Source organism: Sus scrofa, chromosome 13, assembly GCF_000003025.6.
Source record: "Sus scrofa isolate TJ Tabasco breed Duroc chromosome 13, Sscrofa11.1, whole genome shotgun sequence".
Classification (NCBI taxonomy): Eukaryota; Metazoa; Chordata; class Mammalia; order Artiodactyla; family Suidae; genus Sus; species Sus scrofa.
The window spans coordinates 45,465,225-45,481,171 of NC_010455.5; the positions used below are offsets into that span (position 1 = coordinate 45,465,225).

The 15,947-nt window shown below is 41.9% G+C and overlaps 1 protein-coding gene across 15 annotated transcripts in view; it reads left to right on the forward strand.

Moving 5' to 3' along the window:
* ATXN7 (ataxin 7) overlaps nucleotides 1-15,947 on the forward strand; it is a 158,467-nt gene that overhangs the window by 108,875 nt on the left and 33,645 nt on the right. For all 15 annotated transcript variants that reach the window (XR_002337616.1, XR_002337614.1, XR_002337615.1 and 12 more), the window contains 3 exons: nucleotides 10,649-10,898; nucleotides 12,953-13,212; nucleotides 13,731-13,813. Coding sequence is in view for 8 of the 15 variants with exons in the window: in XM_021069178.1 (XP_020924837.1) it covers nucleotides 10,649-10,898; nucleotides 12,953-13,212; nucleotides 13,731-13,813 (593 nt within the window). In the remaining 7 variants the exon portion in view is untranslated. The remainder of the gene's footprint in view (nucleotides 1-10,648; nucleotides 10,899-12,952; nucleotides 13,213-13,730; nucleotides 13,814-15,947) is intronic.

Genomic DNA, 15,947 nt, shown 5'->3' on the forward strand with positions numbered 1-15,947 from the left:
GGCTGCAGGCAGGAAGTGCGGTGACAGTTGAGTTTTTTAGTTTTCACTGGATTCACATTTCATGCCTTCTGCAATAATGCGGTGCTTGACCGATGGTGTTAATCGAGGTTGAAATTTAGCTACCGGTTTGTAGGACTTTAAATACAGATTTATAAACCTTGGTTCAGATTGCTGTTAATTCCCTGAAATTGATTTTTCTCGAAACTCTTATTTCTTGTCAGACAGTTTTAGTGTTGCTGATTCTGGTTTCATTTTTGAATATCGAGTTTGGTGTTGATTAGTGGACAGCCCCAGCCTGTAGGCGGGGCAGATGCTGTTTTCTGTCTTCAGAAAGAATAAACACGTGCTGCAAACTCATTGAAAACATTGGCATTGTTTAGTCATGAATCAACCATTCCTTATTAACGGAGCACTTAATGAGGAGGCTTTTTTAAGCCTGTGTTGGGAGTTTGAGGTTTTTGTTATTCCCAGGTTCAAGATCTTGTCACCCCCTCCCTCCCCAATAAAGTGAAATATAAAGACCACAAAACTAATGGGAAATAGCAGTGTGGGGTGACTGATTATAGACTCAACGCAGTACTCTGCAGCAGATGGTGCTGTCATTCCGTTGCACCTTGGACTTGCTGTGTGGTTTTAGGCCTCCAAGGACAGTGCTCCTGGAGAGGATTCCTACACAGAGATACTCATTTTAAAAAGCAAATGAGCAAAACAAAAACAAAGAGAACTCCTCTATTGAGTTCTGTCGGGTTCCCTTAATTCTCTCTCCCCTACCCTTGTGTGCCTGTGTGTAAAAAAAAAAAAAAAAAATTGAATTGGAGTGGAAAGGCATAGCTTGTTTTTTCTTAATTCTCTTTTGGCATTTTTATGATCGCCTTGTATCTTTCATTAGGGAAAAGACTGGGACCCAGACCCAAGCAAAAAATACGATGATGGAGGTGCTTGTATAAGCCTGAGAATGTTGATGCTGGAACTGCACATACTGTTAACAAATGGGCTGCCCAAACTTGTAATGATAAATCACTGAGTGTGCTTTTTCCCCAGCAGATAAAGGATTAAACCAAAGGTTGCTGTAGACTGGTGGATTTTTGGTTTTGGGTCTTTGTTTCTTCTCACGTGTTGAAACCTGAGACATACAAACATTTCAGGTCAATAGGTGGAAGGAGGAGAGACAGAGGAGCAGATTTGGGGAAAATGCTGTGCATCACCCAGAGCAGGAGAGCGCGTTTGTTTCAGGCAGGGTCAGTGCTTGCTGCTTTCTGCCAGTGTCATAGGGGTAACACTGGGTGTTCTGAGGACAGCAGAGAGAGGTGCTTATGCCTGTTAGCAGAGTGGAAGTGTCAGCCAGCATGTCGTCCATTGCATGGTATGCCCTGGTCAGGAATGGTAAAGGCTGGATCACAACAGTAGCAGTGTGGTGGCTGTGTTTTGCTTCAGGCTGCAACAGCCTTCTCCCCAACGGTACATTTGCTAAAAACATCTGTGTGTGTCTGTTTGAGATCATGATGATAACCATCGGTTCAAAGTCTGCACCTTGAACGGGAGCATAGGAAGGGGCCCCTTTAAGGAAATGAACCGGTTATTCAGACCATTCCTTTTCCTTAAACAAGATAGCTTATGACAACAATTTTGAAGAAATGATAGTATTCTCCCAACTGAGGTGATCAGTTGCTATACTGTTTAGTATCCCCTCTTTTTCTGTATCATTCCATCTCCTTTAATAAACTATTTGGAGTTTTTAAAAGCCATTTTTTAGAAAATGTTTTCCCTGAGCTACCAGTTAAGATGGTCAGGGGAGGACTGCCCCCAGATATTCAATACGTTTTTCATATTTCTCACATACTTGAAAGCAGAGTTTAGAAAGAACAGTCCCCATGAGAAGAATTCCTGGCAAGAGGATTATTTGAGGTTGCCATATTTGTGCTCCTTTCTTAGCAACATTATTTACAATCCATTCACGCCTGTCCCTTCCCCCACTGGAGTCTGAGTCGCTCTCCCTTGTAGTCTGCCCTTTGTGATCTGTTCTCTTTCATCAGCCAGTGTGAATGGGGATGCTGCAGTGCTGCCCTGCCCAGAGACCTGGAAATGCCAAGAGACCTGGGATACTTTAGCAGGGCTTTTATTTCCGTCATAAAGCACTGACTTCAAGAGCTTGATAATTTGATTATAGACCTTGGCGAAAAGTTGTTTCAAGTGGCCCAAGTGCTGTAAATGACTCTCTTTTCTGCACTTTCCCCTTATGTTTTAATTTAAAAGCACCTCTGCATCAGGGGGAGGAGAAATGCATTTGGCTGAAGTCGCAGTTGGAGACTAATTTGTTAGGGCAGCCAGTGTTGAAATCATCCTTTTCAGTTAAATCTCTCTAGTGGAAATGATGCCGAGGGCTTTGTGGTGAAGACTTTTCTTCCTTGCTGTTTTCCAGTGTCATTTGTAACCCACCTAAGCATCCTCTGAGGCTGCCTCCTGGTGCCACTTTTGGCTAATTGTCCTTTGAGGCACAATGTGTCAGAGGTCAGCCCTGGATTCCCCAACTTGAGATTTGAACCTTCCAGAGACAATCTCACCAATTTGCTTCCTGTTTAGTATCAGACTATGCCTGGCTCACTCTGGAGTAGTCCATTTCAGTCCCTGGGGACCTCCAGAAATTGGATCAAAGAAAAAGCAGATTTAGGATTAAAAAAGAATGTGTGACAAGGAGTGGAGTTAGACCATCTTTGCTAGTCAGATGCACGAGAGTGCTTCTGGAAAAGAACATTTACAGGGAGAAGTTGACAGTGAAAGTAGTGAGTGGACATTAGTAAATGCTTTATGTCTGTGGTGTGACTTTAAAGTGTGCCAAGTTTTTTTTTCTTTCTTTCTTTCTTTTTTTTTTTTAAGTTACTAGGATAAAGATAATGTCAAACCCAAAGTCATGGTTTCACAGATGTTGCTTAGGATACTGTTTGCTTGTATTTTTTTCTTTTTACCTTTTCTAGGGCCGCTCCCTTGGCATATAGGGGTTCCCAAGCTAGGCATCTAATTGGAGCTGTAGCTGCCAGCCTACACCAGAGCCACAGCAATGTGGGATCTGAGCTTCATCTGCAAGCTACACCACAGCTCATGGCAATGCCAGATCCTTAACCCACTGAGCAAGGCCAGGGATCGAACCTGCAATCTCATGGTTTCTAGTCGGATTCATTAACCACTGAGCCACGACAGGAACTCCCAGGATACTGTTAAATTGAGTATACCTGGTCAGCCACCGAATTTTGAAAAATAGATTAATAGTTTAGATAATGTGTAGATGATGATGAAATATCTGGAACGTGATTCAGTTTTGAATCTCAAAAGTCTAGGGAAAACACTGATGTGGAGAAAATTAGATAAGAAGTTCTGAGCTTTAAAAAAATATATATGTATATAAAAATGTTTGTATATGTGTTAGTGTATAGGTGTATGTGTGTGTATACATACACATATATACACCAACACATATATGTATATATACACATAAATATGTAATCTTTATACATATATTGTCTGCCTCAGGTCCCAAACTTAGATGTGTCATAGGTGGGGTCATAAACCTTTTGAAAGACAGATGATGCCAGTTTGACCACTTATGAGTTGTGTTTGGTGGGTTGAAACAGAAGTATGATGGTTATTTGGGTTAACTGGGAGCTGTGTAATAGCACACTGCAGTTATTTTCAACCCCAATGTCAAAATAAACAATTTTGTGAAGGGGCTGCCCAATAAATGATCCACTGTTTTCTAAACTGAGCATTTAATGTATGTAATTATTACTTGTTATGCCTGACCAAAGATTCTGTATATGTTTACCTGTGTTTTACATTTTATAGCCATGTGTAAGTTTGATTATTAAAAATCCTTGTTTTAAATGGGAACAGTTGTAGAGCATTAGTGGAAGGGGCAGTTAGAGACCCCATGAAATCATGCATTCTAGGTTGGTATTTCTCATTAGGCCTTTTTCTAACAGAGTATGCACTCTGTTTAGCCTTACCTGACCAAATCCATCCAAAACTATGAGTATTATCTAAAGAGAAATTTGTGAGTGTTAGGAATCATTGCTTTGATAATCTGCATAAAATTGCCACCTTTGGATCTAAACTTGATCTTCACTTTCTTCCTTTTTACCTGCAGTTCTTCCTTAGTGATTTGGTGGCTCAGTTCTGTCAGGAAAATGAGCTAACTTTACTTATGAGCGTCTTTTTTGGTTGGTGTGTGAATTTGCGTATTTTTGATGAATTGTAAATTTATTCTCCTGAGCTCTTGGCTGAGAAGAGCTTATCATCTTCCTGAACTGACATATGAACTAGAGTAAAATGGATTTTTTCCTTCAGTGATTTCTGACTGCTTGGATAATCAGCAGGCCTTTCTCACTTGAGTCTATAACTGGCATCACCTGAACTAACAGGGGCCTTGTCTTACTCCCTATGGAGTTGCCAGTTCCTGGTCCACACTCAGCCCTGGGCTGCAGGCTTTACAATTCTGTCATTTAATCCCCACAGCCCTGCAAGCTAAGGCTGGGCTGCCAAAGTAGATGGAGTTGGGTCTTTGCCCAGGGTCACCAGCTAGTAAGTGGCAGGGCAAGGATTTGAACCCAAATGTCCCTGATTCCACATGTCTCACCTTTCAAGTGATCTATTTAAAAAAGTATTTTTGTTTTACTTTGGATTCTATTCACGTTGGCTAGTTAATCTAGACTGTGCTCTGCTGGGAAGGTGACCAGGATCCCAGAAGACCTAGAAGCATGCCTTAACGGTGTTTATCTGTGGGGGCCAGCCTAATCCTACAGAATAGGTGTTTTCTGCTCCTCCTCATGGGTTCTTCTAGAGTGTATCCATCTGGGGACTTTGTAAGTAATTCTTTTTACCCGAACCAGAAAGACAGCACTTTTCGACAAAACTTCAGTCTTCAAACCATCTTTCATGCTTCCCTTAGGAAAAAAAAAAAAAACAAATGCTACACTGGCTGACAGCCATAGCTAATCTTTAGGAGAGCAACTTCTAAAATAGAAAGATTAAATCCACAACAACTTGGATTTCCCTTAAACAGATTCTAGATCCCTACCCCAAGTTTACCACCAATCTGTCTTGAACTCGTGGTGTGTTGTAACTGTGCATCCCTTTGTGCTAATAGCCTGCGTTTGCTGAGCACTTGGAAAGACAATATATGCCCTAACCCCCATCTTCACCCCTCCCATCTGCCTGCCTTTGGACCAGGTATGTCTCCTGCTAGTAATGTCACTTGAGGGCAGGTGGGCTGTAACATGGACCAGCCTGGGCACTAGAGTCAGCCTGCGTGGGATTATATCCTGATCCTGCCTCTTCATTAACTGGATGCCATTGAGCAGCCAGGTGACTTGAGTCCTTTAAAGCCTTGGCTTTCTCATCTGGAAAGTGGGGATCATGACAATATATGCTCTGTAGAAAGTGGTTAGGACTCAGTGTGATAATACCTGTAAATTTCAGAGCATGGTGTCTGCTGTGTGATCGCTGCTGGATAATCAGTAGTAGCCACTGCTTTTGTTGTTTAAAGTGAGACTTTCCATCAGTCAGTTATTCAGATGATAAAAGATTAGCAAAAGGTTTAATAAGATACCAGAAGAGGGCCCTAAGTAAAAATAGTCGTGTTGAGGTTCTCTGAGCTGTTAGCTACTCTGCCTGCTCTTGCATGATGCGCATTGAATGTGGGACAAATTGATCCTATGCTCATGAGTAGTAATAGTTCCTACTTTATTTTGGCACATGTGAAATTGAGGCCAGAATGCCAAATGAGCTCTCTTTTTTAAAAGTATGTATATGATAATCAGGTAAACTGTATTTGTTGTAGAAAAATTAGATAATATGCAAAAGTTTTTCAACAGTAGAAGTACAGTCCCAGAGATATACACTTTTAAAAAAACTGGCAAATATTTTTTTAGAGGTTTCTCAGGCATGAACGATTTGAAGTTACAGTCACAATGTGCTTTTACTCCTGTCCCAACTTTGACATTTGTACGTTAAAGGTTAGGTTTAGTTTTTTTCAAAGCAGTATATATGACTTTAAAAGATCTAATTATTTGCTTTGAACTCCTTTTTCGTTGGTACCTAGGTGTCATCACTTTCATATATATGTTTTAAAACTTCAGCATGAATTCAGAATCATGAGCTCAGCATTCCTGGTTGATTTCTATTTTGGAAGACTTAAAACTGTCTTCTCCCCTGCCCACCCCAATATCTTACCCTTGCCTGCAGAGATGTCACATGTTCAAGCCACAAGGGAAAGAAAGACTGATGTAGCCATGTCTTGGTCTCTTTCTCTCTTTTTCCCTCTGTCTCTTTCTCCATATCTCATTGTCTGCCTGGTCACCCTCTGCCCCACCACCACACACACACACACCACACACTCACCCATGTCTGTCTTCCTATCTCTGCTCTGTCTGTTGCTGTATCTGTGTTGATCTGTCTGTTGGTCTGCCTATCTCGCCCTCTTGCTGAAGCCATTCACAGTGCCCTCCTCATTCAGGGACAGAGTGTGCTTTCTCCGGGCTGGTGCCAGACCCTGGAGAGAGGAGTGCTTTGAAAACTCAACTTGGACTCCTCACCAAACCACATTGCAGTTATGCTTAGCATCTGGCCACTAGTTTGTCCACTTAATATAAGGTCCCTAGCCCTACCCATAACTTGCCCATTTCTCTTTTGATCTAGAAACAAACACTTTTTTTAAAGCTGGAAGGCCAGTTTAAAATCTTAAAAAAAAAAAAAAAAAAAAACAAAAAAACAAGGGCCTAACGTGAAAGGTTGGGGAAGAGTCCAACTGAACTATAATTAAATTTTCTTTTTCCTCTTTGCTTTCTTGTGAAGGGAAAGCCAGATGCCGCCCTTTCCAGAGAATAAGTCACCAGACCATGATGTGAAGGAACAACTTAATTCAGCAGCATGACAAAGATTTGAGCTGGCAGTTTTCAGCCAGAACCTCAGTTACACACACACACGCAGTCTGTTTCAAGTTTTAGTCAATGAAAGAAATTCACATGAGAGATTGCCATTCTTAGTTAAATAGCTTTTATTGTTGTAGTAGAAAATACAACTTTTTTGAAGTGTTATTGATACATCAGCTGACCTTTAATGTTAGAAAGCTTTGAATTCTTGATTTTCTAGTGTGAAATCCTGCATCAAAAGTTACTAGACAAGGGGAAAAAGAAAGCATTAACTGAAGACAGGGAGGGTGGACTATGTATGGTGGGACTAGAAAATCGAGGGGACAAGCTTGAAGTTGGAGCCAGTTCTGCTATAACACAACACGCATTCCTAAAAAATTACTGCACTAGGCGTAATTGTGCAGTAAAAACCATGTGACACTCATTGAAAAAATGGGGTTATGGACACAATAATCAAAACTTCATCAGTGACACACACAGAAAAAAGAAACCTAACAAAAATAGTAGAACAGTTTTATGAGTATTAAATGGTTAAAAATACATAAATAATCCTCACATGACACTTTTCCTTGAAACAACCTGACATTTGCTTCTGGAGTTAGGTGTTGAAAGGGTCTCAGTTTGCGATCAGTTGTGAAATGGTGGAAGGAAGGTTATCTGACGTGCAGGAAAGTTAGTCACGGCGCTTGTGGATGGGTGGCTTCCAACATCCGTGGTGAACTGAGCCGGATAGTGTATGTTTGGAGCGGGTGGGGGATGCAGACTGAGGGGTTGGATTTTGTTTATTCTCGCCTGGCTCAGTTCAGCCAGGGTGGTGTTTTCTGCTACTTAACTAGAGCTTCTTACAGCTGGAATCATGCAAAAGCAAATGAAAAATTTCATTATCCTCAAATTGTTCCTTGGTAGATGAGTAGTTTCAGAATAAGCTTTCATTTTCAAAACAAGCATTGTAGCAGAACTGACTGTGATTAAATTAAAAATTTTATTTATCTCATTTATGTAAGAAAAAATACATCACTTTCATTTTGAGACACTTGCTTAAGAATTCTGATACCCCAAGAATAGTAGAAGGAGTCTATTGCCTAGCAGTAGAAGTTCTGGTTGGAATTTTTCCCCCCCTCTTTGTATCACAGACATGGTATTATTCCTTTGGTACACTGCCACTGGGGGTATATATAAGATGATTTTTGTGGATGAATACGGTTGAATATTTTAATATTTAATTATTTTAATGTATATCAAAAATACATATTTATACACTTTTCAAACATTGTTTTGGAAAAATATCTCCCAGCTGAGAGTGGTCCCTGCTTTACATTGGGCCATCTAATGTGTAGTGTGGGGAACTGTGTCCAATTGCTTGTGATGGAACATGATGGAGGATAGTGTGGGAAGTGGGGAGCTTGTTTGTATGGCTGGGTCACTTCGCAGTGGAGGTTGGGTGGAACATTGTAAATCAACTATTGTAAAAAAAAAAAAAAAAGATTGCGGGGTAGTTTCAGATTACCCCTGGTAGAGTGGCACTGCTTACTGTGACTAAGCTCTGTGGGACAGGAATTCTAACCATTCTGAAATCCTGTACAAAAATTGTTGTGTCCAAAATACCAGTGATACCCCCACAAGAGACTGGAGAATATTAGATTAAGGAAGAGGAGGAAACAGTAGAGTTGATCATTTAAATCAAAGTGTTGAGTAGTATCTTATGTGCCTTCGGTAAGATTGATGAAAATAGTTTGCAGTTGATGGAATTTTGGAAAACACTAGTTGAGGATTAGTAGTAGCAGTGAGCCTTAGTTAACATACCCTGAAATACAGTGCCACGTGCTGGGCAGTGTTCTCAGTGATGTGCAGCTGTGAACTTAGCTGTGGTGAATGGTTCTTGAGGTATTAGCCTAGTCTAAGGCAGGCTCTCAACACTGGCTGCACTTTAGAATCTCACAGAGGAGCCTGTAAGGGTCTGGATAGCCAGGCCACACCCCAAACCGGTTAAATCAGAATCTCTGAAGGTGGAACTTGCATATTAGTATTTTTAAAACTCATTAGGTTATGCCCATATGTAGCCAAGGTTGAGAACCTCCGGTGTCTGACCATTTGAAAGTCACTCCTCTTCCCAAGAAGAGCTATGCCAGTTGGGCAGATGTTAACTGAGGGTCTACTCTGTGCCATGTGGCACAGGGGTGGATGACTGAGACAGGAAGCTCTGCCGCCCAAAGGAGCTAGCAGAACTGGAAACAGATTTTGGCTGTCCTTGCTGACAAATGCTGCTGCTTGAAAGTATATTCAGAGTGTTTTGAGATTACAAAAGAGAAGGAAACTAAATTTTTTTTTTTTTAAAGAAAACCTCAGATGCCAAATTTGGAAAATACTTAAACTTGGGTTATTTTAACTTTCACTTCCTACATATAACTTTGATATCTGGGGCACTTATAAATAACTATCAATTTAGTCTTCCTAACTTGGTCATAGCCTTTTTGTGGTCTAGTTGGAGAATTTGAATTCTGCCTGTAGATAGCATAATAATTTTGTCCTGGTGGAGAGTTGGCTCTTAAGTACCTCATAAAGCATCATTGAGCTAATGTCCTTCTAGGAATAAGTCATTACAGCTTCACAGAATCTCAGGAATGGACTAAAAAGAACTTTGGAAATAAAGCATTTACATGATGATTATAGTCACATTGTTTCTAACATGCTTAATTTTTAAAATACTCATATAGCTTCTGTATCGTGATAAATAATTGTTGGCTCATACATTTTAAAATTTAGAGTTAAGCAAATGTGTCATTTAAAATGAAAAGTTTAACTGAAGGCAGCTACTAAGCTACCAACATAAGGTACTTAAGCAGATGAAGTTACTAAATAATTTGTTTCTGGATAGTAACATTCTTCACCAGCTCTCAGTTTGTTTAGTATGTATGGATTGCCTTACTTTGAGAAAACCTGATTCTCTAGTGGATAGACTTACTTTCAATTAAACCTGTGTAGTCTGTACTTAACCACGAAATACTTCCTGGTTTAAAAAACAAGCACAGCTATTTGCAGTATTTTTGTCTTGCGCCTTTGGCATCTTAGTGGTGTGAACCAGAGCTGTGCCATCTGTAGTCGAGTGAGATTATTTTTAAAAAGGGAGGTGGGGGGAGTAAAGTGATTCACTGGAAAATTTCAGCACAGATTCTTAAGGAGCGATAAGATAACCCTAGAAACATTCTTACTTGGTGTCATATGTTGGTGGGTAGTGACAAAAAAAAAAATGAAGGTACAACTTGTTTCTTAACATTTTGCTATTTTGAAAATTGGAGAGGTACTATGCTAGAAAGGAAGAAGGGATTCTGTGCTGTGTGCACTGCCAATTAGCAGGGCTCTGCAGATGAATGAATAATTTTCCCCCCTCTGGCTGCAAGTTGGAGTCAGTGAGGTTCATTTCTAAAATGCTGAACCCAAAATTCTCAGGTTTAGAATGGCTGTTTAATTTCCTAATGGTTATCTATGTATGATAAACCTCTTTATGCTGAGACGTTTCCTAAGCAGAAGGACCAGTTCCTAGAATCCAAAATAAGGCTGTGGGGCATAGATAAGCCATTTCTGAAAGCTGCCGAGTTTAATTTATTTTCACGTAGTGACACATTTGAACTTAAATGTGTTGATTTGAGGGGACTCTTCCTGGGTTCTATTGGAGACTTGCCTGAAACACTGTGTCTTTTTTTCTCTCTCGCTTTTGTTTTTCTTTTCAGAAAGAAGACATAGCTCATCCAACAAGCCTTCTTTGGCCGTTCCTCCCAATTCAGTATTCTCCTTCTTCCCTTCTCTGTCCAAAAGCAAAGGAGGCAGTGGAAGTGGAAGCAGCCGTTCTTCCAGCGGAGGTGTTCTAAGCGCATCCTCATTAAGTTCCAAGTTGTTGAAATCGCCCAAAGAGAAACTGCAGCTCAGGGGGAACAGGCCAATGCATCCCATTCAGCAAAATAGAGTCCCCCATGGTAGAATGTGAGTATGGCCACAAGGGTTCTTAAAAGCTCACCTGCCGGAAGTGGAACTGTGTACACAAGTAGCATCTGAGAGTGTCTGTGAATAATGTGAAAGAGAGCCCGCTTGGGGGAAGATTCAAATATATGTTGCTGTTTCTTTTTGTTTCCCTATTATATCTTGGGAGACTTTACAGAGTCACAATGTCAATAATAATAAGGCTGATAATACCTATTTATCGACCCTTTCTTGTGTGCCAGCAGCTATTGAAATTTGGCTCTCTGTGTATTGTCATTTTCTTACGACAACAACCCTCTGAAATAGTTACTGTTGTTCTCTCCACTTTCCAGATAAGGAGAGGGAAGTGTAATAAGATTGAAGAACTTTAGCCAAGGGGCCCTGACGTCAAACAGGCCTGTGTCCAAATCCCCATCTGTCTTCCTAGCGAAGGGACCTTGGACAAGGCCCTCTTGCTCTCTGAGTCTAAGATAACAGCCCCGTGCAGGGTTGTTGGGGGTGGGAGGCTTGACGTATGTGAGTCGAGCACCTGGCTAGAGCCTGGCCCATGAGAGACCACGAGTGAAAGGATGCTGCTGCTCCTGCTTCTGCTGATAGTAGGAATAAATGGTGAAGGGATCCCCAGAGCTGTTCTAGGGTTTTCTGGGGCCTGCAAAACAAGTAAGGAAGCAGTGCTTCCTCCCACCCCGAGTCTTGGGTGCCCTTCCAAGCAGTGCTGAGGGGAGGCTGGAAGAAGTTCACACCGCCAGGCAAGGAGGCCTTGGCGAGTTTCTGCGGTGGCTCTAAGGCTGGCAGGCTCTCATTGGTCACGTGAGGGAGCAGCCGGGCACTCCTGTAGAAACATATCTTGCCTTGTCACTGCTTCCCTCAGCCTTAGTGGCGGGTGGCTTTTCCCCTGGCCTGGTTCCCTTTTAGAGGGTATGCAGCACGTCTCAGTCCCCAGGTCTGATAACTCGGTTAATCTCCAGGCAGCAGCCAGCACCTGCCTCTACAAACGGCCTTGCCAGCTGGGAAAGGCTGTGGCATCTTGCAGTGTCTCTGCTGCTGTTGGGCTGTTCCAGGTACAGCTGTTTGGTGCTATTTGTCCTGGTTGCTAAGCCCCCAGCCTCTGCCCATCTGTCAGAAGTACAAGTACAGCAAGCTTGGCTTTCGTTCTGGAGCTCTCTGGGAGCCAAAGAAAATGCCAGTGCAGTGTGTAAGTCATTCACCAGCTTAACAGCTGTTAGAGCCCTGAGTCCAGTGGACAAAGTTTATAAAACCTCATCAATCCAGATCTTCTCTGTTTGGAGCTGGGCTTTGGATGGGGATCAGGCCAACTGTTAGCTTCATTCCAGTATTTGCCACCCAGATGATAGTGTCACCAAGATTCCCAAAAACCTCAGTTCTTGCTTGGGATGCAGGTGTCCAGTGGCCCCCGGCTGAGTGCCAGGCACTTAGATTCCAAGCTCCTGTCAGAGAAACGTTTTTGGCAGACGAGAGAATTGTCACTTCAGTGATACCTCGTATCCTAATTAAACGTTGGTCTTACTTGTTGACAGGCAGGGAACCCCTTCTTGGAGATACATTGTTAGACACTTTAAAGTTCTTCTAAGTTCTCTAGTTGTTCTTTTCTCTGCTCACTCATTTGACTTTATTTTGATGGATCATTTCTTAAAAATGACTTTTCTCAAAAGATAATTCTCTAAAGGTCCTGCAGTAGGCTTTGGTCCTTTTAAACCTTTTCATATTTTGCTTTGTGCAAGAACTGCATTGGGTAACAGGCCTAGATGTCCTGTTGGCTCATGTGTAAGATTGTTCTGGAATGATGAAAGATCAAGTAAATTTGATGGTTCTATTGGAGCTTTTGGCCTCTCCAGAGGGGCTTATAGACTGAATAAAAGTGAACCTTACTGAGTTTTCTGCACAGTCCTAACAAATTTTCCTAAGGTGCCTTTGGGAGCCTAGCTCTGTGCGATGTACAGGTAGACCCAGGCTCTGCCCTCCTCCCTCTGGCTCACCACTCCCCTGGGGCTGCTGAGGCACTCAGGTGCTGGTGTTCTCACTTCCCCCTACGACAGCATGACGCCCTCTGTCAAAGTGGAAAAGATTCATCCGAAGATGGATGGCACACTACTGAAATCCGCGGTGGGGCCAACCTGTCCTGCTACTGTGAGTTCCTCAGTCAAGCCTGGCCTTAACTGCCCCTCAATACCAAAGCCAACCTTGCCTTCACCTGGACAGATTTTGAATGGCAAAGGGCTTCCTGCACCGCCCACTCTGGAAAAGAAGTCAGAGGATAATTCCAATAACAGGAAATTTTTAAATAAGAGATTATCAGGTAACTTCATATTTTCTCCCTCCCAATTTCTTTCTGTATCAGTTGGGCATTCACAGGGGAACCAGTGAACTGTTACCTGTAAGTCCTTTTTTCCAAACTGGCCAACTTCAGCTTTAGGATGAAGTTCCTTAAGTGGTGTCCTTGACTTCTTCATTCTTGGTTTTAAAGTGTGTGAGGGGTGTGTGTGAGTGTGAGTGTGAGTGTGTGTGTGTGTGTGTGTGTGTGTGTGTGTGTGTGATGTAAATATAGCTTTCCAGTGGTGTGTTCTTGAATGAAGTGATGAGTAATGCTGCCTTAAACAGCCTCTTTCCTGTTGCTGGTGGCTGTAGAGTCCTGTCTGTTTTAGTGATGTCGTGGCTCTTGGGCGGTGTGCCCACATTGTATATTTGTTGATAATGTGGTAGGTTTGCTTCAAGTTATAATTTGAAATGGGAAAATCTCAGATTTCTCATATTATTTTCAAAATAAATGAAGGAGTGTTTGGTGAGCCCATTGTAATGTCTGTGTGTTTTTGACAGAAAGAGAGTTTGATCCTGACATTCACTGTGGGGTCATCGATCTCGACACCAAGAAGCCCTGCACCCGGTCTTTGACATGCAAGGTAGGGGCTCCCGGACAGAGCTGGGTCCTCCGGGGAGCACGGGGACCTGGGCTGCTCAGCACTGCTCCCCAAGCCTCTCACTCCGGGAGGGTTGTTCCATATTTTGAAAGGAATGACTCCATTTCAATGAAGGATGCCTCAAGTTCAGAAACAGTGGAGTCTGTTGTTATCAATTGCTATTTTAAGAGGGGTTTTACCTCCTGTAAGCTGTGTTGTATCCAGAGGAATAGTGTTCTTTCCTAGTCAGTCTATTATTTTCAAAGACTTTTAATATTTCCTCAGAGAAATTTAATTTGAGAGGTTCCCCTTCACTCTGATTTAAATTATACTGACTTAAGTTCAGAAACTTCCTTTGTACATACATGAATATTCTTAAAATGTTTGTATAATCCATGATTCTTAGATTTTAGAGCTACTTTTTAAAAAATTCTGTGACTTTGAGGTAGCCTTATTTTTTAAGTTTAAAAAAGATATGTGGTAACATATAACCATATATGTATATATATAAAAGCTAAGAAAGTGTAATGATCTCCTTTCTGTCCTGAACTTCCCTTTCTGAAATGCCAGTATGCTAGTGGGGAGGCAGTGTATGTGCTATAAAATAAGGGCTGACACAAGGGTGGCTTCTGTAGACTCCCTGTGTAATGAGCATATATGCTTATGTCCCCAGTCACCATTCAGAAGGGTTCAAAAAGTATTGAGTCATTGCTTTGAAGTAATTTTAAAACCCTTGTTTGGAGGAGGAGATAAATATTATAAAAATTAGTTTTCTTTAAAGATTAATAAAACTCTTGATGTATTATTTTAAGTTGTACGAAAGATTACATTTGAATAAAGAACATCAGGCCCCGCTCCACCCATAAACAGTGGAGATATGTTAAAAATCTTCAGAAATGGGAAATGTTATTTCTGCATAGTTCTTATTTTAAATGTCTAATTTAATTTTAGTGTGTAGATTTTATCTTCACCAGTGTACTGAATTTTTTGAGGAAATATGTTGGTCAAAAACACCTTTAAATATCTGATTTTTAAAAAACTATGGATCTTCTTCCCACAGGAAAGCATGTATACCCATATAGTGGATTTTGCATTTCATTTCAGAGGTTGATGGTAGTTCCCACTCCAAATGCACTTTTGAATCTAGGTTAAAAACTCCTCGAGACAGATTGCTTTGTTTTTTGGGTTTTTTTTTTGGGGGGGGGGGTCGGTCTTTTCTAGGGCTGCACCCACGGCATATGAAGGTTCCTGAGCTAGGGGTCTAATCGGACCTGTAGCCACCGGCCTACACCAGAGCCACAGCAACTCAGGATCCAAGCCGCGTCTGCAACCTACACCACAGCTCACGGCAACACCGGATCCTTAACCCACTGAGAGAGGCCAGGGATCAAACCTGTAACGTCATGGTTCCTAGTCGTATTTCTAAACCACTGCGCCATGATGAGAACTCCCCAGATTGCTTTGTTTTATCCAATATTAGTTGACCACATGGCGTGGCATTTCATAAGCCATTTGAGCTCTGTGGAATTAGGTCCCATTCAGGTACACCTGTAGGAACTTGTGAATATGCGCCTTATACCACGTCACACTTGCCAGCCTCTCTCCGCTCTTCCTGCCCACCAGGCTCTCAGTAACACAGATTTCTCAGTATTACGATGCCTGTGGTCAATGAAGGATGTTTGCTTTGCCCAACGATGCTTTTTTTTCAATCATCTGTGAAGCACGCTGGTGAACCAGAAGCTTTATCAGCTTAAAATCTACAAATGGTTTACCAGCCTTCTTCCTGAACCTTCATTGGAGTTCTGTGGATCCTGCATTTTTCTCCCATCATCCTTTTCAAGTTATATATGCTCTCCGTGTTCTGTTGAGGGTGTCATTACCATCTGAGCTGGGTACTAAGCCCAGCTGCACAGTAGTGTGTGTCTTCACCCAGGCATGCCATGAGTACAGGATAGAACTGGCAGAAAATGCAGCATTGCAGCTGGCCCACCCTTGCACAGAGCGCCCTTACTTTCTTCCTGTGTTGTGCTTGTTAGTGCTTCTCCCTAGCCCTGCCTCCACTGCAGCCTGCATCTATTAAGGTGTGAGGCTGGACCCCTTGAGTGCCCCAGCTTGATGTCCCTCACACTGCTGCACA